The 22,549-nt window shown below is 39.5% G+C and overlaps 1 protein-coding gene and 1 long non-coding RNA gene across 2 annotated transcripts; both read right to left on the bottom strand.

Moving 5' to 3' along the window:
- Nucleotides 1-413: 413 nt before the first annotated feature.
- On the bottom strand, nt 414-13,958 carry LOC124146214 (sodium-coupled monocarboxylate transporter 2-like). Its single transcript, XM_046516402.2, has 10 exons — nt 13,833-13,958; nt 9,088-9,223; nt 8,897-8,985; nt 5,968-6,080; nt 5,240-5,313; nt 4,731-4,817; nt 4,199-4,401; nt 1,611-1,711; nt 1,073-1,194; nt 414-725 (listed from the first exon to the last, which is right to left on the bottom strand). Exons 1-10 carry the CDS (start codon nt 13,910-13,912, stop codon nt 612-614), a joined length of 1,119 nt encoding a protein of 372 aa, XP_046372358.2. The 5' UTR covers nt 13,913-13,958; the 3' UTR covers nt 414-611.
- A 191-nt stretch (nt 13,959-14,149) lies between these two features.
- On the bottom strand, nt 14,150-15,359 carry LOC124146224. Its single transcript, XR_006862648.2, has 3 exons — nt 15,280-15,359; nt 14,619-14,699; nt 14,150-14,199 (listed from the first exon to the last, which is right to left on the bottom strand). It is a non-coding gene; the product is annotated as an uncharacterized LOC124146224 (long non-coding RNA).
- Nucleotides 15,360-22,549: the final 7,190 nt, after the last annotated feature.

The following is a 22,549-nucleotide window of genomic DNA, read 5'->3' on the forward strand; positions in this document are numbered from 1 at the left end:
CTTATCCTATCCTAGTTGAAGAATGAAATAAGACATCACGATTAACTTAGATGAAACTAAGGTAACTAGTGCATTGAGTCAAGTAAGAGTTCCTCAAGTCATGGTCCGCCAATGCACACTGATACTACGTTAGGTTCCGCCCTCCATGAACATCAGTACCAGGGAAAAGTGAATGTGAAACTTACAAAAAAATTATCACTTGTATAATTGAAGATTACACATCAGGTAAAGTGACACCGGCAGGAGAATTGTCATATTTTGACAACGAATTCAGCTGCCTTAAACCATTTGGCTACCAGTTTGAAGTATTATAAAACCAACACGAGCCTATTTTCTCATGTTATCTCGATCCCCTGTCAATGTTGCATAGGGAAAATACTTATCGGCTCGTTTGGTGTACACACATTTACGAGGACTGCCAGTCGTTTGCAGGAAGGAAGACAGTCTAACACTTCCCAGATACAATATGTCATTTAAGTGTAGATAAAAGAGTAAGTTAACGGACTTGAAGGTTATTTGTTTATTAACTGCATATTTTCATACGGATTATAATACAGGAATAACGAATCAGACACACACGTATAATTCGCAGCAGTTTAACAATCCAGTTGTCACATATTACTGTGCCCTGCCAGTACAGCTTCGGTAGCAATAAAGGAACGTGTAGGAACTCTCTTGTCCACACTAAAGTCTTCACCAAGCACAAGATCACCTTCCACTGGCGTCTGAAAGTCAACAGAAACATGATCTCGGTACTGGATACAGAACCACAGGTGGGTTGTGATAATTCCACAACTTATTGGACAAGGGACGAATCTCACCAAATCATTTTCATAAGTACATCATGCACATACAGAAGGTTGCGTACAAGTGCGCTGTATACTTATGTATAATTTTCAAGCTTGTTTGCAGTGGATGAGGTGGTTGGTTCTTCCAAGTGAGCGAGTGTTGGTGTTGAGCATGGATGAATGTTCTGCGCATTACAGAAGAAAGTCAGAGCAGTATCGAGAAATTCAGAAATGCGCCCATATTCATAGAATGGCCTTGATAATAGCGGACCTTCCATACTTACCAGTTCGTAGTCCCGCGACCTTGTGGGTTTGGGCGTTGTCCTCAGTGAGTCGGGTACACACCAACACTGGATGTCCTCCAGACGGATGAGGCAGTCGGGATCAATTGGCATCTCGTTGCCCCCTACAAAAGATTGTGTGTTTAGGGTCTAGATCTAGAAGTGTAAGGAGAGCACTTTGCCCAACGTAAAGTACTGTCAATTCAGTGTTATTCCAAGACAATGTCTATGGGATCAAGTTAGTTTAAAATTGACGGAAATGGAATGTTTTATATAGCAGTAACACACAAACAAACAAAACAAACAGAACAAGAAACAAAAACAACAAACATGAAAAAGGCAAAACAACAGGCAAAGTAAAACGAAAACGGCACCCCAAATCTTCAATTTGTTTGTATGATAATAACATATTTATAATAATAAATGGAATGAACTGTAAATAGAAAATATAAAAATGTGAAAATGTGAAATAGTTGGATTGGACAAAAATGAAAGATGGGAACACTTCAACCAATTGTGGGATGAAGGACACCACACCCACCTGTCAGGAAACTGGTAACCAACCCGACCAGCAATACAGTCCCAATAGCCATCGTGGAGAACAGCGTGTAGGAAAGGTTGTACAGGGTATCCAGGTCAGATCTGTAGCGATATGGTCATGCTACGTAGCAGTAATACGAGTCTATATATCCATATTATATTTAGAAGATAAACGTTATGTGTTTTCAGATTTTCGGGTTCTATTGTATATTCCATATGTTTATCGACATTGTAAAATACAAACGTTATCAGTCATAAGAAGTGTTTACTACAAGCACAGTCCACTGTGTGATCACGAGTATATCATAAGCAAGTGTTCATGAATAATGAATCAAATAGTGTTGAGACCAGGCGTTCGCAAAAGGTGATATCCTGGCCCACCGATGGCATCCGTCATAAACACATACAAAGGCAAGTCAATTGTTCACAAAAAAGGGACAAATTCAATAGGTAATTGCATCGGACATGACTTTTGTCACCTATGCGTCAACTTGAAAATGTCCTCAGATGTCTACTATAAAACCTTGAATATTGTAAACCTGATCTAACAACCTTTGTGCAAGAGTCGTATGATGATCTTCTGACGTTGTGAAAATGTAGTCATAAAGGCTGGACGTGGTGGAATATTGTTCGACATAAAGGAAAGATATCAAATGAAGTTATCCCTCTTGTCATACAGTCTTGTGGAGAACGTTTTGTCCCTCAAAATCTTTCTGCATAGATCCAAATTAGAAAAAGATGAGGCGCTGTCATTGGACTCTATTATTTCTACTTCCGGTCGGTAAGTCAGTGGAAAGGAATGAGCTATTTGACCATTATTGAAAATTATCAGATCATTGATATACCTCAAGCTAGATTTTAATTTCTTGTCTAAAGTTACTTGTTTTGATATAGGCAAACCAATCGGAAATTCTGAGTTATATGCATAAATAAAAGCGACTAAAACGTTTCGATGATGATAAGACATCTCTTTAAAGAGTCCGTTGTACGATGATTCCGATTATAACATGGGGATGTGTTTATACATCACTATCACCGAAAAGGTGAGCGTTTCCTGCTCCACCGGTGATCCCTTCACAAACACATGAATAGGCAGCGGTTCAGGAAAAAGGAGAACACATTTGGTGCTCATGGGGATACGTCCTTTGTGCCGTAATGTCCTTTCCCAAAATTTCACACAGATGTCATCAATGGCGACCACGTTAAGTAAATATACAACGTCAACGGCTATGAACAACAAGTCTCGTTTATCTGTAGAACAGATTTCACTGTGCGTAAAGGATAAAATAGAGGTGAAAATTATTTGAACGGATGAATATATGTAACAAATGCCCAGCTGATCAAGGAATAAAGTTTTCCCTTAAGTTGTGGGATAGCGGTGTACAAAGTTGAAGCATAAAATATTTTGACAAAATTGAATTTGTTCTTTTCTGAGATTGCATAAAATTCAACCAAATCCTTTGAGTTTTTCAAATATAAAACAACGGCTGATTGATATATATTCTCAAGAGTGGCATGACTCTATTTCTTCGTCAAAATATCTGTCACATTATGCAAATTTGAAATCACTTTTACAGCCAGAATTTTACATCAATAATCTCACGAATAAATCACTCAGAAGAGCATATTGTAAATTCAGAATATCGCTACACGGTTTTAAGATTAACATGCTACGAAAGTTAAAACATACAAATGAAGACTTGAGTCTATATCTATGTACCCACTGTAAAGGGAGGCAATTACAGGATGAATTTCATGTTTTGTTTATATGTTCAAAATATTCTTCTGTCAGAAACCACTATTTGCCTTGGTTATCCAATGTCCATCATGATAATCACAGTTTATGTAATCTAATCAACTCCAAAAATATCAACATTGTAAAGGCTTTGGCCTTATACTTAAATCATGTATTTAATGTGAAATAAGACTACCTGTATTTATTTTCCTGACACCACGTGACGCAGCAATTATTGTAATTGTAATTGTACTCTAGGCCACCTGGCTCAAAATACTGAAAAAAGAATCTTGAATCTTGAATCTTGAACAAAGGATGATTTAGAGTCAAATCAAAAGTTGATTCTATTGATGCGTGGTTTTGGCAGATTTCGTCCTCAGTTTCCATACTAGCGCACATTCTCTCAACGTTAACTCTCTTAGTTGTGAGACAGACATGATGTCATTCTGTAATGCTACATCATCTTGGAATGCGTGGGTGTCGTGAAACAATGGACGATGTCACAAGATTTCGTGAACTCGCCTGGCGAGCAGAATGTGGGAACGTAATATTTAAATCATGCGGTATCCATTTTGCCAAGCCAAATTTTAGATTGAGGAAAAAAGATTCCCCTGAAGAAAATTAATTATACGCAGTGAAAAGTCCGAAATATTGCCGGGGTTCGAATCCCATTTAAACAATCAGATTGTAACACGCACTCTCATTTGTTTTAGACGTTTTCATAGAGAACCTATGACATGTAAATGTACAGCCATTTGTACAATTTCTTGAATGTTACATAATGTTTCTCAAATATGCATGACTATTTTACAAAGAGAGATGGAAGTCTCATCACACAGCAATGGTTTAAGTACCTGCTTTTGATGACTTCATTCTGTTCCTGGACGATGGTGGAGGTAAAATTGACAAAGGATGATGAAGTCACATTGAACCCTGGGCAGTTGTCTGTTGGGGCCGAAGGAAGGTAGGTGCTGGCTGATCCGGCAGAGGAGAACATGGATCCTATGGACAACCACAGCATGAGGCTAACACCTGCCAGCAGGCCTGTGATGGCACCCTGTTCATTCAAGGAGTGAGTGAGTGAGTGAGTTTGGTTTTACGCCGCTTTTAGCAATATTCCAGCATTATCACGGCGAGGGACACCAGAAATGGGCTTCACACATTGTACCCATGTCGGGATTCGAACCCGGGTCTTCGGCGTGACGAGCGAACGCTTTGACCACTTGGCTACCCGACCGCCCCTCATTCAAGGAACATTCTATTCACGAAGATATATATTGTGCCATAACTTGTGCTATAAGACAACCCCCAAAACAAATACAACTTCCTTATTCTCTACTATCTACTTATTTCTTATATTTTAGAGCAAACAAGGATATGTTTTACCTTAGTGTTGACAAACGGAAACAAAGCTCCTAGGTAGAACAGAGCATTCAAAGGACTTCTAGCAATGGACAGTAGGGTGTAGACGATCTGAAACAGAATATGCACCCGAGGCAAATGGTTAAACACAGATTTGAATTGGTATTCTGGTGTGACATTAGTGGGTTACAGCAATTTATCCCAGAGTCTTAAAGTGAGAAAACGGGCATAGGGTATAGGGATATTCCTTCTATACAGAGGCAAAGAGAAGAATGAATGGGTTCATTCCCATAGAACTCATTTTGGGAATCGAACTCAGTAGTTTTAACTATTCGGCTACCCAACCGCCCCTGACGTCTTAAACATATATATTACATAATGAGCTTAGATCAAGTAGCCTAACGAACATGACATTTAGTTGGAAAATTAATAATGACTGTAAGCGTCAAGCGATCGATCTTTGTATTATCGTTTATAATTAGAATTTTAATTAAATCTTCCGTAAGGTTGATTAACGTGGACAGTGGACCAACCTGGTTCAGGGTTTTCGTTCCAGCTTCAGAGACGACAACAGCCAATATGCAACTGAGAACGCCACACATCACCACTGGGTATAAATTAAGTAGTCAATTATAGGAGTTTGGTAATATAACACACACAACGTAAACACTTCATTTTGGCATCTTTGTTTGTCATCACGACATGTATGACATCCAGCTAAAAACAAAATGGAGAGTCATTCGAAACGGTTTGCTTGGATCATGTAAAACATCTGCCTTCTTAAATATTATCCTCCCCCTTCCACACACGGTCCCCAGTATGGTGGTCTACCTTCAGTTGCTGGCGATCTATAGCCCGTTTTTATCTTGTATCGTAATGTATAGTGCTATTCTCTTTTACTATTCCGTACTAGTTTTATATCTTTTTCTGTGATAAATCTAGTTATTTTACTGTCCTTCGTTGACAGGTTTTTGTATAAGCTTCACTTTATGTATTTTGTTTAACTGTTGATAGTCACGATATGGCTGAAATATTGCCAATGTGACTTAAAATTTTAACTCACTCACTCACTTCCATACACACACATACACACATACATGGACACAATGAATATTGACTCTTAAATGTTTATTCCCTAAGTATGAATTGCTAAACACAATCACAAAGTTATACCCCGCGTCTTTCAAATGAGCCTGCTTAATGAACTCTGTTCAGCGCACTACGTTGAGATGTGAATTTACTTCTGTTCTGTATCTATTACCTGTTGCTTTGGCGACTAGGACTCCTCTGAACTCTGACATATTTGGTCTGCAGGGTTTGACGATGTCGTGCCATGTGATATGGGCAACAGCTGACAGACAGGACGATATAGTGCTGCAACATCGGGGTATAATCCGTATATCACACACTTCAAACACATATGAAACTCTCACAACAAACTCTTAAAATGTTGCCCCAAATAATATATTCTACCAGTTGAAACCTTTGGGTCAGATTATGTATGGAAACGTCTGAGTGGTATTAGATGATAACATTAACAAAGCCGTTGACAAATTATCCCAAATTATGATTCACAGTGCTGTAAATGGAGGAGATTATGATACAACATCTAAGCAAACTCCACAACCTCCTTGCTTTGATGATGACTGTGTTCAATACAAATCTGAACAATATGGACTACTGAACAAGTTACGAAAATATAACTGTGCACCAAATTTGCAAATATATATTGAAGCAAAGGCAGATTATAAAATGTGCTGTAAAAGAAAGATGAACATCTATAGTATGAAAATGAGATAAATGCAACAGCAAAGGACAATGACTGTAAGAGATTCTGGGTTACACTTACACGTGCTCTTCAAAACAAGAACTCCAGTAATACAATATCACCTGACGTTTGGGCATTGTATTTTATAAATTTATTGAACCCTGCAACTACAGACGATTGTTCTGAATTAGATCATTCGGTTTTCCAATTCCATGATGACCATTCTTGTGAAAATTGTAGTATATATTTTATTGATGATTTATCAAACGAAATCACTCCATACAAGATAGAAGAAGCCATTTCCAATCTGTAACTCGGCAAAGCACCTGGAGAGGACGCCAGAGATTTTTAAGGGTGCGGGACCTTTTCTCATTCCCTTTTTGAAATTACTATATAACAAAGTATTAGACACAGGTATTTTATCTTCTTTGATGAACTTGGGTATGATTATCCAAATATTATACAAATCTCGAAAAAAGTTTATTGTGCTTTCGTTGATTTTAAGAAAGCCTTCGATTTTATGAATAGGCAAAAGTTATTGTATTTACTTGTAATCAAGGGTTGTCATGGGAAAATGTTTAATGTTCTGCAAAGTATGTATTCATCAGTAAAAGCATGTATAATGACTGACAAGGGTAAAACAAACTTTTTTCAACGTCAAGAGGTGTAAGACAGGGATGTATTTTGAGTCCTGTTGTGTTCAGTTTCTTCATCAATGAACTTCTTATTGAAATTCATAAACAATGTTATTATGGTATATTTGTGCATCAAGATATTGTTGATATTTTGATGCTATTGTTTGCTGATGATATTGAAATGTTTTCATTTGCAGTAAGTGGTTTACAAAAACAATTAAATGTATTACAATCATGTTGTTTGAAATGGAGTGAGTGAGTTGTGTTTAACGCCGCTTTTTACAATATTCCAGTTAAAACACGGCGTGTCAGCTTAATGTGGGAGGCAAGCCCGAAGTGATGCAGGTCTTAGACGTTTACCACTTCGGTGAAACCTACGAGCACGGGTGTCATGCTGACAAACCTAGAAACATAACCGTGGCGAAGCGGGATTTGAACCCACAATCATAGGGTTCTGGCGTTTTAAACAAAATAAGTTTATATCATTTTTAATAGCATGCAACACTTTTGATTGTAAAACTGCACCAATATTACTACATGGTTCGGAAAAGTGGGGAACAAAATATTATGCTGCCATCGAAAAAGTACATACCTCAAAAGTCAAACGTTTTTTGGTAGTAATGAATACGCCTCAAATAAAGCAATTCTTGGTGAAACTCGACGCTGCTATATGTTTGTGCATAGCCAAGTAAGAGTAATTAAATACTGGATAAAGTTGCTAGAATGGAATAATGCAGATCTCCTCTTCAATGTTAATGTTAATGCAGTTGGATGATAAAGGTAACCATAACTGGGCATCTGAAGAAAGAAATCTATTATTTACACGTTTTTATTTTGTGCAGATTGCTCGGGAAATTTGTAACATTCAAGGGTTTATGGGAATATTTAAGCACCGAATGAAAAATATATTTGCACAAAACTGTACGAAACTGTTTCATCTTCGCATTACCTTAGCAATTGTAATATATTGAAGTCACATCTTTAACAGGAAATGTATTTATCTGTCTTACAAGACAGGTCATTAATAAGATCTTTTAGTAAATTTAGAATCTCATTACATAATGTCATTGTAAATATGTGTCGTAAATCGAAAGATATTGATGCTATTAATAGTGTTTGTACCTGACAGAGGTGAAATTGAAGATGAACTCCAGGTCTTTTTAAGTGTAACAAGTATTCCAAGTTAAGATCTACATATCTTCCTTTCTTGAATCATGACTATACGAAATGTTAATGATAAATGTTATCAACTCACAAAATATACATATTATCCTTTCACTGGCTACTTATATAAAACATGTTTTAATATCAGGTCCTAGAAGATATAATTTCTGTATATTGACGTGACATCATATTATGAGTTAGTATCAATTGTTTGTACTTCACATGATAAATGTTATCAACTCACAAAATATACATGTTATCCTTTCAGTGGCTACTTATATAAATCATGTTTTTATATCAGGTTCAAGAAGATGTAATTTCTGTATATTGACGTGACATCATATAATGAGTTAGTATCAATTGTACTTTATATGGCCATAACACTGAATAAACCTGTCTGACTGCCCAAACAACCTGAATATATCGCATTACACTTTTTAATTACGTTAAAACGTGACAGGCTACTATATTATGCGCTCGTTATAGCTCAAATACGTGAAGTTAAATCATAGATACATCAATGATTGACTGAGTGATTAATTAAGATTTTCACACACACACACACACATACATTAGAGTGAAAACTATTGCAACTAAAACGTTGGTAGTGTTGATGTGTTTACCTGAGGGAGGCACTGGAAAGGGCTGCTAGGAAGAATCCTGACATTCCGGGTATATTGTGGAACAGGTCCAAGGTGAAAAAGGGGAGTATCTGAAATTCAATAATTTACAATACATGTGTCATGTGTCAAACAATATCATGAATATATTCATCAAATAAAGTATTGTTCCTGTGAGTTGAATGAACACCTACCTGATTGAGAGAGCTGATTTGCTTTGACGCCACCGGATCGCATCGTTTGTGGTCATAGTAGCCGTATGCGACAATCCCCTGAGCTAGGCCCATCAGCAGGATAATAGGGAAAGCGGGGATGGTGACAAGGATAGCCCTGAATGTAAACACCGATGCTTTAACAGGAGACTACACTACGCGGCCCATTATCTGCCGAGGTCTAGAATTGTAATTATGAACATGTGTGAAACGTATGCTTTTTCTGTGTAATTAAGGGTATTATACACTGCTAAATTGGTACACGCTCGTGCATCGTAACACAAGAACTAGATCAAGAAACTGGAAAAAATTAATAATTAAACTAGTCTCCGATATTCATCGTTAGCTTTAATCGGTATTGTTTCTCGTGATGTCTCTTCCAACCAATGTACAACTAGTGCTTTCTCCAATGACATCTGTGTATAAGTAGTGCAATATCAACGATCTCTGTTTTCAACTTGTGTGACATCCATTGACTTCTGTGTAGGACGAATGCCATAACTTCTGGCCCAGTGTAAAACTAGTGCTATATCCACTGACCTCTGTGTTCAACTCGTGTGATATCCATTGACTTCTGTGTAGAACTAAAGTGATACCTTCTGGCCTCTGTGTAAAACTAGTGCTGTATCCACTAACATTCGGGTTCAACTAGTGCTGTATCAACTGATATCTGAGTATCTGTGGCTTATCTCCCTTGACAGACGGGTGTGCTTCAAATCCAGAGAGGAAATAATAAAAATCAAGTTTGTGGTATAGATATACATCAGGAAGAACATATTCAGTACTTTGGGAATATTTGTAGAAGCATGGAGAGCTTGGAGCGGCAAGTGTGTGCTCCCGGGAGGCCACAGGTAAGTAGAAACAATTTCCCCTATACCCCTGTGTCCGACTCGGCGGAGGGCACAGCAATGGCGTACACGATTTTGTTGTGTACACCTGCTCTCATCACAATGTGGACTATGGGATCGTTCACTGCATCATCTATGGAATATGCGATGTCTACCTTGGCTTTTGTGTCACCAACGTGTTTTAAAGGTGAGATATTTATGAATGTACAGGACCAAGCAACCTTGTTTACATAGCCAAAACTGGACAGTATCCACGAAGTTATGACACATCCTTTTGTTTCATTGTGACATCGAATCGAACCCGGGATATACTTGTTGAGACTTCGCAGGATTTGAATCAACTTTCAGAAATCAGATTACAGATTATCAAGAGACATACGATCTTTGGCAGAAGAAGTGCATTCACTAAGGCAGAGGTATGTCAAATAAGAACAGAAGTCAGTGTAAACAGGGAAGAACAGGCTGTTCTCAGACGAGATGTGAATGAAGTGTCTGACAGTATTAGTGACCTTGAGTCTAGAGTCGAACTCCAGGGAAGACAGTTAACAAAAACTAAGTGGATTGTATTTTGGGTACCAGAGGCAATAGAGTAAGCTTATAAAGTGTGCAAGGAAAGGATTCTAGACATATCATATTAGGAACTTGCTGATAAAGACATGGAACGTGAATACAGGATATCGAGCACAACAAAAAATCTACCCCGCCAACGTATCGTGTAAATAGCGCACTAGGATGATAAAATCCAAACTTTTGGAACACCCTGAGAGAAATGGGATATAGAGTGGCTTATGACTTAACATACTCCCAGCGACATGAGCCAGGCAGGTTACCTAGTTAAAATCCAGATAAGAGATATTGTTTATAAAGGAGGCAAACTTTTGGAGGATGTGAAGGGAAATAAAGAGATGTGAGATAGTCAGGAGACTCCAGAGAGAACTACAGCACACAGACGGGAGAGAAGGGGTAGCCAGGACATCACAACTCCACCCTCACAAGAACACAGACGGGGAGGCTCACACACAGGACCACGACTTCTAAGTTCTCGCTCTGAGGCCTGGGGCAGGACAACAACCTGCTTGGGGTGCGACGAGACCGAGCGTGATTGTAGGGCGCCTCATGCTGATCCAACAAACGATGTCGATGATTGTCGATATAGAACATTTGTTTTCGGGAATGTTTCAGGACTGAATTCTAAATAAATAGATCAGTCTTTTACTGATTACTTAAACTCATTTGACTTTATCGGCATAACAGAAACATGGATATAAGATATAGATATAAGTTTGATATTTCCAGGATTCAAGCTATGGATCAAAGAAGCTGAACAGATTTCCAACGGTCTAATTAGTTAGAGAACAGCTTCCTGAATATGTGAAATTGTCTAAAGTTTACGACTGTGGCATTTCTATTTTGTTAGATAAAACCTTTTTGGATGTAAGACATATATACTATATACATGTGTTTATGTTCACCCTGAATATTCAACTTGGTACACAAACCTTTTAAGGCAATAGAAAATTGGATACATGTATTACAAAATAACTAACTTGATGTATTAGCACATTGTGATGATGTGTGTATGATGATTGGGAGAGGGGAAGACTTGAATGCCAGAACTGGCACTGAATCTGATTTTGAAGAAGATGATATCCTTGAATACCCCGAGGAACATGATAACAATGTGTAGGGATTTCTGTTAGATAATTTCAGCAGCTTAACTTTTTATAGAGATTTATTTTAAAATAATTTTGGTAAGAGATTACTAGATTTATGTAGTATACTGAATATACATATTATGAACGGAAGAAGCGGGTCAGACGCCGACGTGGGAGATTGTACTTTATAGGAAACCAGGGTGCGAGTGTGGTGGATTGTGTTATTGCCTAGTCCGAGTTGTTTGATTTGTGCCATAGCTTTGCCAAACGTTTCGAGGCGAGTCATCACACCTTCCAGGCTTGACTCGTTTACGTGCGCTTCAAGTAAGTGACTCAACACCACGCAATACACACATCAATGATCCCTTTAAATTTGGCGACTATACTTGTCGTAAAAGGCGACTAACGGGATCGGGTGGTCAGGCTCGCTGACTTGGTTAATACATGTCATTGATCCCTATTGCGTGGATCGATGTTCATGATGAAAATCATATATATCAACATTAGGAGGGAAGTTATATGCTACAGTTTTGGATTTTGCTAAAGCTTTTGCCTCGGTGAAAAGGGTTAACTTGTGGTCCCCCTTTCAAAGACATGGGCTAAGTAGCAGAATTGGAAAGTTATTGCGTTCGTTGTATAAAAATGTAAAGGTATGTGTTAGAAACAATGGCGCTGTTTCAGATAATTATATAAGTAACACGGGTGTCGACAAGGGTGTACATTAAGACCCTTTCTATTTTCCTTTTTCAAACATCAATCATATCCAAAATATTTTCATTGATGGAACACAACTCACCCCAAAATATTAATTATATATGCTAATTTTGCTTGTTTTCGAAAACGATATAGTCATGTTCTCTAACACAATATCTGGCTTGCAAAAGCATATGCATGTATTAGAGCGTTATTGCGACGGCTCACAATAAATCCAGAGTTTTAGTTTAAAAAAAATGGTGGTAGTGTATCCAGAAATGTAAAATGGCATTATAGAGGGAAACCTGTAGAAGTTGTTTTATTTTATATATTCTGAGGAGCGTGTTTTTCAAGAAGATTCACTTTGTCAAAGAGTGCATGCCAAGAATCTTTTGTTGGCATATTAAAACGTATTAGAGTTTTGACATTATTACATATGATGTTTGCTTTAAAATATTTGATACAAAAATGAACCCGAATCTATTGTATGAATCAGAAGTTTGAAGCCAAGAACATTTGGATGTTATTGAAAAGATACATTTATATGCAAGTAAAACGTTTTGGGGTGTAACATCTAGCACACAAAACACAAGGGTATATGGTGAATGCGGAAGGTTCCCCACGTATATATAGTTATTTAAATGTTATTGATTATTGGGTCAAGTTATAAAATTTACCATCTACAAGATACCCTAGAAGATGTAACAATGTGATGCTTCTCTAGGATAGCCATGGGAAACTAAATTGAGCATCAAAAATTAAAAACCTGTTATACGAATATGGATATGGATATATTTGGTTACAGCAACATGTAGACATGCCACAACATTTTTCAGACGTTTGGCAAATACCTTAAAAGATATGTACATCCATAAATGGCATGGTTCCTTTTCCAGTTCTAGAAATGCAAATTACTATACATCTTTTTATGAGTATGTCCAGTATAAAATGATGTAAGAGCTAAATCTTTCTACCACAACCCAAATGGGTACAAAGTTAGTAAATTAATGACATGTGATTGTACAGAAACTGTGAGAAATTTACCTATGTTCATTTATCATGAAACTGGGAAAATGTATGACTTTGTGACACGCCCGAGACAATGTACCTTCGGTCATTGGCCTCATCAGTACCAAGAATAAAGCCTGACTAATATCCGAGTACAACTTGTGCTATACCCATTCTCAAATCTGTAGAACTAGTGCAACATGCAATGACTTGTAAATGCAACAAGTGCAATAATAAGCAACTTCAGTGTTTAAAGATCGAACTTTCAATCGCAGACTAAGGTAAATCGACCCTTGACAAACAACTGTATGGATCCTCCGGCACTAAATGTTCCTAAACACGACGGTCGTTTTCATTGGATATAGCTGACTTGAACAATGCGAAATGAGAGCAGTCTGAAGCAGTGCATTACATTACCGGAGTTATCAGAGTGAGAATAGAAATAGGAATGTATTACGTACTTTAATTACAAACTCCTTCGATCACCAGCAGGCGATAACGCCGTAAAACTTTTTGTACCCACCTTCTGGTCTCCCTGAGTGACCTGGTGGACGAGATACGCTGCAGCACAGTTGGAATGAACAGATAACCAAACCCCGCCATGATTCTCCCGAAGAAGAGATTCCACACGGTGTGACGCACTGTTGGGTCAAGGTCAAGGCTTTGTTGTCGGACAAAAGTAGACATATATTTATATATTTTATCACCATATTCATTTCATATTAACCCATTTTACGGATTGTAAGTTGATGGGTTAGAAGAAAATATACATCATAGTACTTGTCTACAAAGATCATAAATGTATGAAACTAGTCTCACCTGAAGTTCAACCTCCCAGTGTCTGCTGCACGGCCCCAAAGCTCCACAATCCCGTCTGCATCCAGCGTACCCTAGAGATGCGCACTTTTCATTGAGATAACACATCCACAATAGGATTCCTCACATTATCTCCTTGCTATGTATGAATAGTTTCTTCATCAAAGATTTTGTGCAGCTAGGTGGCAGTATCTTTGATACCCTTGAAAGACCACATCCTGAATTTAGTCATTGATACTTAAGATGATTCATATTGGATGCCTTTCAGTATATGTTTTCATTTGAGACCGATTTCCAAAAACTACAAGGTAGGTTTACTTGGGATAACTTTTTAATCAATAATTTGACTGCCATTTGCCTGAAGCAATCTTGAAGAATCTCTATCATTCATGGTCTTTTTATATAGTCCATGATATTTGTTACACCCCAATAAACAGGTGACACGGTTCATCAAATACACCAATGAATCTAGTGAATCGGAATGCAATATTACCTTAACTATAACTGCCAGCATTCCCGCCATCATGATTGTGAACTGCAGCACATCAGTCCAGATGACAGCCTTCAACCCGCCCTGGAGGGATAGTTCAAGATGGGAAGTTCATATCTTGGCAATAATCCGCATATACGTTTTGAGAAAGGAGTCCACAAAAGGACGTTATAATTATGTCGCATTGTTCTGTCAGTGTATAACGCTAAAGAGAATTTTCATTGGAAGAAACATAATTTTAATTTTCAACAAACTATTCGCTTTTTTGTTTTATTATGTATTTGATACAGTTACCCATTGACATGTCATGACAGCATTCAGATGAGCGTGTTAATGTCGTTAAAAATGACAGTCAGCAGTGTTCAAAGTGTATCACTATGGCCTGTAAACAGTTTGAATTCGGACAGAGTAACCAGGGTAGAGAGACTGAGCAAAGATCCACTCAGTCGGACCTCGATGACACACTGTGGGCCACGTAACCCATTTTAACCATCATGGGACCAAGTCTGATCCGGAATTACCAACGGGTTTTTGAAATTAGAATCTATAGTAAGTTGTATTCTTGTTGTTTTAAATACTCAAATAGTGTGTTCCCTCACAACATTCTTTTGTTTCGCAGATGTGCACGTACTTCCTATGTCTGAGAGTAGAATGTCATACTTACAATGGAGGTGTAGATGACAGTAATGGACGCAGTCACAGCCAAAGCAGCATACATGGATAACCCAGTCACTGACATTGAAAAGAATGATATCCTTTTATGGCTTGAATTTTATATAAAATTGATTATACAAATGCAAAAGGTAAGTTTAAAAAAAATGCTTTTTCTTCTTAAATTTAGCTTTTATTTAATTTCGATTAAACTAAAACAATTACCATATATATATATATATATATATATATATATATATATATATATATATATATATATATATATGCCAGTTTTTCAGATATGAGTTTATCAGTGACCCATGCCTCATAGCAAATATTGAAGTTACAGAGATTACACCATGTGTCATTTAATGATTTGATGAAGCCCTCAAAATACAGATTAGCACCAGTTTTATCTAACTGATATCAAGAATATTCAAAATGCCATTCTCTGAATTTACGATGTGGTTTTCCTAAGGGTACATGTAGAACAAGGTGGTGCATATGTTCCTTGGTTGAGGCAAGTATTCTGCACAGGACATATAATTAATTTCCATGGGCGTGTTCTTGAAATACCTGTTTGTATAGCGATGGCCTGACCGTATAAGACAACGCTCATGTACTGCAACTGTATGAAAAAAATAAAGTGCAGTTGATATGTACTGGTGTTCTTTCACTGTAAACATGTACTGTCACAATTTAGATGTTATTTACAGGATACATACATACATACATACATACATACATACATATATATATATATATATATATATATATGTGTGTGTGTGTTTGTGTGTGCGTGTGTGTTTGTGAAAGAAACTGTAACTTATGTAAAAACATAAAGATATATGAATAGTTTAACATTAATAATTTGATGTCATTATACGTTATTCATTGCAGTTAAAGAATGAAAGAAACATGGTAGATCAGAATATGTATATATATTTTACATAATTTAGGCACGACACTGCATTAGCTACCAGTCGAAGGGGCCTTGAACGAAATCGTCTTTCAAAGAACTACAACAGAAACAAGGTTTCAAAGTTTTGAAAACCAATATACTTGTATCATGACACAATAAACTAGTTCTAAACGGTTCTATCCATAGATGGCTGATAATATATTTAGCAATGTATATTTCATCTGAATTTCGGACACATGAGCAGAAAGAGACAAAACCCATTATGGATAAATATTAAACAAAACAAGGAAAGAATATAGCTGCGGGCAGCGATGCGGGCTCTATGATTTCTAGAAGCACTGAGTCATTCAGTTTCAGCCTACTGGAATCCACTTTATAATACAGTGCATAACAGTATTGTATAATGTAATTAATAATTTGATATTTCACGGACTTCTTCTTTGATAAGCATTTAGAAGTTGGAGTACTAAGTACTGATAAGAATTTATGGATGAACAACTTCTTTATTACAATTAAGAGTGACGTTTCGGTGTAGGTTCTATCACCGTTATCAAGCAAGTGATATACAGAGTGTGGTTGACAAGTATCTATGCAAGTAGGAGGTAATGTTTATGCAGTAGAGTAAATGTTGTTATACTGCAGTAGAGAAGCCTGTTATGTACACACAAGGGTAGTGATGACAATCGTCGATGAAGTCAGTGGCAGAAAGAAAGGATGAAGCCAGTAATATAAACAACGGGATTATGGCTGATTGGGGTCTTTGATGAGTTGATGGTACGCCGGGGGTATGAAAATCAAAATCAAATATGGCCGCAACTAATAACTATCCCATCAAATATATCAATGTTTGATATTGTATGTACGGAGACAAATCTCAAAAAGTTTGGTAGCATTTCATGTGGTGGATTCAGAGTCGTATGCTTTTGAAGACCTGTGTACCCAAAACACACTGTGAAAACCCTAAATCCAAAATGGCTGCCAAACCACGTGGCCAATGGCCAAAGTTAAAGAAGAAAAGATGTCAAGCATCTAAAGCAGCAGGCACATGTAGAGTGTGAAAATAATCGGAGTAGCGGTTTCAGAGCAACGTGGCAAAATACATCTCATGCCAATAGTGAGTGAGCGAGTGAGTATGGTTTTACGCCACTTTCAGCAATATTCCAGCAATATCACGACGGGGGACACTAGAAATGGGCTTCACACATTGTACCCATGTCAGGAATCGAACCCGGGTTTTCGGCGTGAAGAGCGAACGCTTTAACCACTAGGCTACCCGACCGCCCCTCATACAAATAAATCATTTAGTTCCAGTCAATTTGAATCCACTTTATAAATGCATTGCACATGAGTATGCTATAGTGTAATTTATTACTTCATATGTCATTAGACCACCTCCATGGTCTAGTGGTAGAGCTTCCGCCCGGAGAGCGGAAGGTCCGGAGTTCGATCCTCGACAAAAAGACGTTAAAAGATGGTACTTGTTGTTACCCTGTCTGGCGCTCGGCATTAAGGGGCTAAAACAAGGACTGGTCGGCTCGGAGTCAGTATACTGTGTCTGAGTGGGGTATTCATGTTAAACTGCGGCAAGGTATCTCAGTGAGCTAGCACTATAAATCGGCATCAGTCCGGACTAGTACAAGCAGCCCCACACACGTACATGCACGTCGCTATATAAGTGCAATAATCTTGGACGCGACGTTAAACCCTATTTCACCTCACCTCATATGTCATTAGTCCGTTTTGCCAAAATTGGCGGGAGCCAGAGCTTTCTTGGTTGTTCTCTACCCATTCCAGTCCTTGTTCATATTCGAATCCTAAAATGGATTCTTTGTACCAATGCCGTCAAATAAAGACGCCGCTACGTAATTGACGTGTACAAGGGTGTCCCAGGTCATAGAGCCCTAATAATAAATCGAACGATTCTAATAGGACAATATGATTGTGATCCCACTCTACATACACACACGCGAAATTTGGTCGAAATCGGACCAGTAGTTTCCGAGTAACAAGTGTTCGAAGGTCTGCTAATCAGAGGTCTGCTGTACGGCAGCTTGTGGCAGGGTGACAGGCAGGGTGGCAGGCCGGGTGGTAGGGGGTCAACTAGTCCGGGAGCGTAGCTCCCTTGTCCATTGAGCTACAGTCAAACGGATGAGTGTTCTGACTTGGCCAGGACCCCGGGTTTCTGTCGCATTGCATAGATAAAGTACTGACACTGTTTCCGATCTCGTCCATGTTCGAATCCCCAATTGGTTTGGTTGTACCGATGCCGTCTAAAGTAAGGAAACGCTTGTGAGACATCGCCTCTACGACATTGATGTGTCCCAGAACGTCCTGGGATGTCCTGAAACCATTCTACACGCCGTCCATGTTTGAATCTGCATATGGTTTGCATGTACCAACGCCTTCAAAAGTAAGGAAACGCTTGCGAGACATTGCCTCTACGACAGTGATGTGTCCCAGAACGTCCCGGGATGTTCTACACCAATTTCTGACACCGTCCATGTTCGAAGACACTGTGAAAACCCTGAATCCAAAATGGCTGCCAAACCACGTGGCCAGTGGCCAAAGTTAAAGAACAAAAGATGTCAAGTATCTAAAGCAGCAGGCACACGTAGAGTGTGAAAGTATTCGGAGTAACGGTTTCAGAGCAGCGGGACAAAATACATCTCACGCCACTAGTAAGTGAGTGAGTATGGTTTTACGCCGCTTTTAGCAATATTCCAGCAATATCACGGCGGTGAACCTGAAATTGGTTTCACACATTGTACCCATGTCAGGAATTGACAGGTTTTCGGCGTGACGAGCGAACGCTTTAACCACAAGGCTACCCGACCGCCCCTCATACCAATAAATCATTTAGTTCCAGTCAATTTGAATCCACTTTATAAATGCAGTGCACATGAGTATGTTATAGTGTAATTTATTACTTCATATGTCATCAGTCCGTTTTGACAAAATTGGCGGGAGCCAGAGCATTCTTGGTTGATCTGAACCCATTCCAGTTCTTGTTCATATTTGAATCCTCAAATGGATTCTTTGTACCAATGCCGTCAAATATAGACGCCGCTACGTAATTGACGTGTACAAGGGTGTCCCGGGGCATAGAGCCCTAATAATAATTCAAACAATTACAATAGGACAATATGATTACCATCATAATCTTGACGATCCCACTCTTCATACACACTCGAAATTTGGTCAAAATCGGACCAGTAGTTTCCGAGTAACAAGTGTTCGAAGGTCTGCTAATCAGAGGTCTGCTGTACGGCAGCTTGTGGCAGGGTGACAGGCAGGGTGGCAGGCCGGGTGGTAGGGGGTCAACTAGTCCGGGAGCGTAGCTCCCTTGTCCATTGAGCTACAGTCAAACGGATGAGTGTTCTGACTTGGCCAGGACCCCGGGTTTCTGTCGCATTGCATAGATAAAGTACTGACACTGTTTCCGATCTCGTCCATGTTCGAATCCCCAATTGGTTTGGTTGTACCGATGCCGTCTAAAGTAAGGAAACGCTTGTGAGACATCGCCTCTACGACATTGATGTGTCCCAGAACGTCCTGGGATGTCCTGAACCCATTCTACACGCCGTCCATGTTTGAATCTGCATATGGTTTGCATGTACCAACGCCTTCAAAAGTAAGGAAACGCTTGCGAGACATTGCCTCTACGACAGTGATGTGTCCCAGAACGTCCCGGGATGTTCTACACCAATTTCTGACGCCGTCCATGTTCGAAGACACTGTGAAAACCCTGAATCCAAAATGGCTGCCAAACCACGTGGCCAGTGGCCAAAGTTAAAGAACAAAAGATGTCAAGCATCTAAAGCAGCAGGCACACGTAGAGTGTGAAAGTAATCGGAGTAACGGTTTCAGAGCAGCGGGACAAAATACATCTCACGCCACTAGTAAGTGAGTGAGTATGGTTTTACGCCGCTTTTAGCAATATTCCAGCAATATCACGGCGGTGAACCTGAAATTGGTTTCACACATTGTACCCATGTCAGGAATTGACAGGTTTTCGGCGTGACGAGCGAACGCTTTAACCACAAGGCTACCCGACCGCCCCTCATACCAATAAATCATTTAGTTCCAGTCAATTTGAATCCACTTTATAAATGCAGTGCACATGAGTATGTTATAGTGTAATTTATTACTTCATATGTCATCAGTCCGTTTTGACAAAATTGGCGGGAGCCAGAGCATTCTTGGGTGATCTGAACCCATTCCAGTTCTTGTTCATATTTGAATCCTCAAATGGATTCTTTGTACCAATGCCGTCAAATATAGACGCCGCTACGTAATTGACGTGTACAAGGGTGTCCCGGGGCATAGAGCCCTAATAATAATTCAAACAATTACAATAGGACAATATGATTACCATCATAATCTTGACGATCCCACTCTTCATACACACACGAAATTTGGTCGAAATCGGACCAGTAGTTTCCGAGTAACAAGTGTTCGAAGGTCTGCTAATCAGAGGTCTGCTGTACGGCAGCTTGTGGCAGGGTGACAGGCAGGGTGGCAGGCCGGGTGGTAGGGGGTCAACTAGTCCGGGAGCGTAGCTCCCTTGTCCATTGAGCTACAGTCAAACAGATGAGTGTTCTGACTTCGCCAGGACCCCGGGTTTCTGTCGCATTGCATAGATAAAGTACTGACACTGTTTCCGATCTCGTCCATGTTCGAATCCCCAATTGGTTTGGTTGTACCGATGCCGTCTAAAGTAAGGAAACGCTTGTGAGACATCGCCTCTACGACATTGATGTGTCCCAGAACGTCCTGGGATGTCCTGAACCCATTCTACACGCCGTCCATGTTTGAATCTGCAAATGGTTTGCATGTACCAACGCCTTCAAAAGTAAGGAAACGCTTGCGAGACATTGCCTCTACGACAGTGATGTGTCCCAGAACGTCCCGGGATGTTCTACACCAATTTCTGACACCGTCCATGTTCGAAGACACTGTGAAAACCCTGAATCCAAAATGGCTGCCAAACCACGTGGCCAGTGGCCAAAGTTAAAGAACAAAAGATGTCAAGCATCTAAAGCAGCAGGCACACGTAGAGTGTGAAAGTAATCGGAGTAACGGTTTCAGAGCAGCGGGACAAAATACATCTCACGCCACTAGTAAGTGAGTGAGTATAGTTTTACGCCGCTTTTAGCAATATTCCAGCAATATTCCAGCAATATCACGGCGGTGAACCTGAAATTGGTTTCAACCATTGTACCCATGTCAGGAATTGACAGGTTTTCGGCGTGACGAGCGAACGCTTTAACCACAAGGCTACCCGACCGCCCCTCATACCAATAAATCATTTAGTTCCAGTCAATTTGAATCCACTTTATAAATGCAGTGCACATGAGTATGTTATAGTGTAATTTATTACTACATATGTCATCAGTCCGTTTTGACAAAATTGGCGGGAGCCAGAGCATTCTTGGGTGATCTGAACCCATTCCAGTTCTTGTTCATATTTGAATCCTCAAATGGATTCTTTGTACCAATGCCGTCAAATATAGACGCCGCTACGTAATTGACGTGTACAAGGGTGTCCCGGGGCATAGAGCCCTAATAATAATTCAAACAATTACAATAGGACAATATGATTACCATCATAATCTTGACGATCCCACTCTTCATACACACACGAAATTTGGTCGAAATCGGACCAGTAGTTTCCGAGTAACAAGTGTTCGAAGGTCTGCTAATCAGAGGTCTGCTGTACGGCAGCTTGTGGCAGGGTGACAGGCAGGGTGGCAGGCCGGGTGGTAGGGGGTCAACTAGTCCGGGAGCGTAGCTCCCTTGTCCATTGAGCTACAGTCAAACGGATGAGTGTTCTGACTTGGCCAGGACCCCGGGTTTCTGTCGCATTGCATAGATAAAGTACTGACACTGTTTCCGATCTCGTCCATGTTCGAATCCCCAATTGGTTTGGTTGTACCGATGCCGTCTAAAGTAAGGAAACGCTTGTGAGACATCGCCTCTACGACATTGATGTGTCCCAGAACGTCCTGGGATGTCCTGAACCCATTCTACACGCCGTCCATGTTTGAATCTGCATATGGTTTGCATGTACCAACGCCTTCAAAAGTAAGGAAACGCTTGCGAGACATTGCCTCTACGACAGTGATGTGTCCCAGAACGTCCCGGGATGTTCTACACCAATTTCTGACGCCGTCCATGTTCGAAGACACTGTGAAAACCCTGAATCCAAAATGGCTGCCAAACCACGTGGCCAGTGGCCAAAGTTAAAGAACAAAAGATGTCAAGCATCTAAAGCAGCAGGCACACGTAGATTGTGAAAGTAATCGGAGTAACGGTTTCAGAGCAGCGGGACAAAATACATCTCACGCCACTAGTAAGTGAG

Source organism: Haliotis rufescens, unplaced genomic scaffold (assembly GCF_023055435.1).
Source record: "Haliotis rufescens isolate VD_foot unplaced genomic scaffold, xgHalRufe1.0.p SCAF_2, whole genome shotgun sequence".
NCBI lineage: Eukaryota > Metazoa > Mollusca > Gastropoda > Lepetellida > Haliotidae > Haliotis > Haliotis rufescens.

Coding starts and splice junctions, on each gene's coding strand:
- LOC124146214 (XM_046516402.2), bottom strand. CDS start 13,912: ATGGCGGGGTTTGGTTATCTGTTCATTCCAACTGTGCTGCAGCGTATC. Junction 4,402..4,730: donor TTCCGTTTGTCAACACTAAG/GTAAAACATATC, acceptor TTGAATGAACAG/GGTGCCATCACAGGCCTGCT. Junction 726..1,072: donor GGTCGCGGGACTACGAACTG/GTAAGTATGGAA, acceptor GTTGACTTTCAG/ACGCCAGTGGAAGGTGATCT.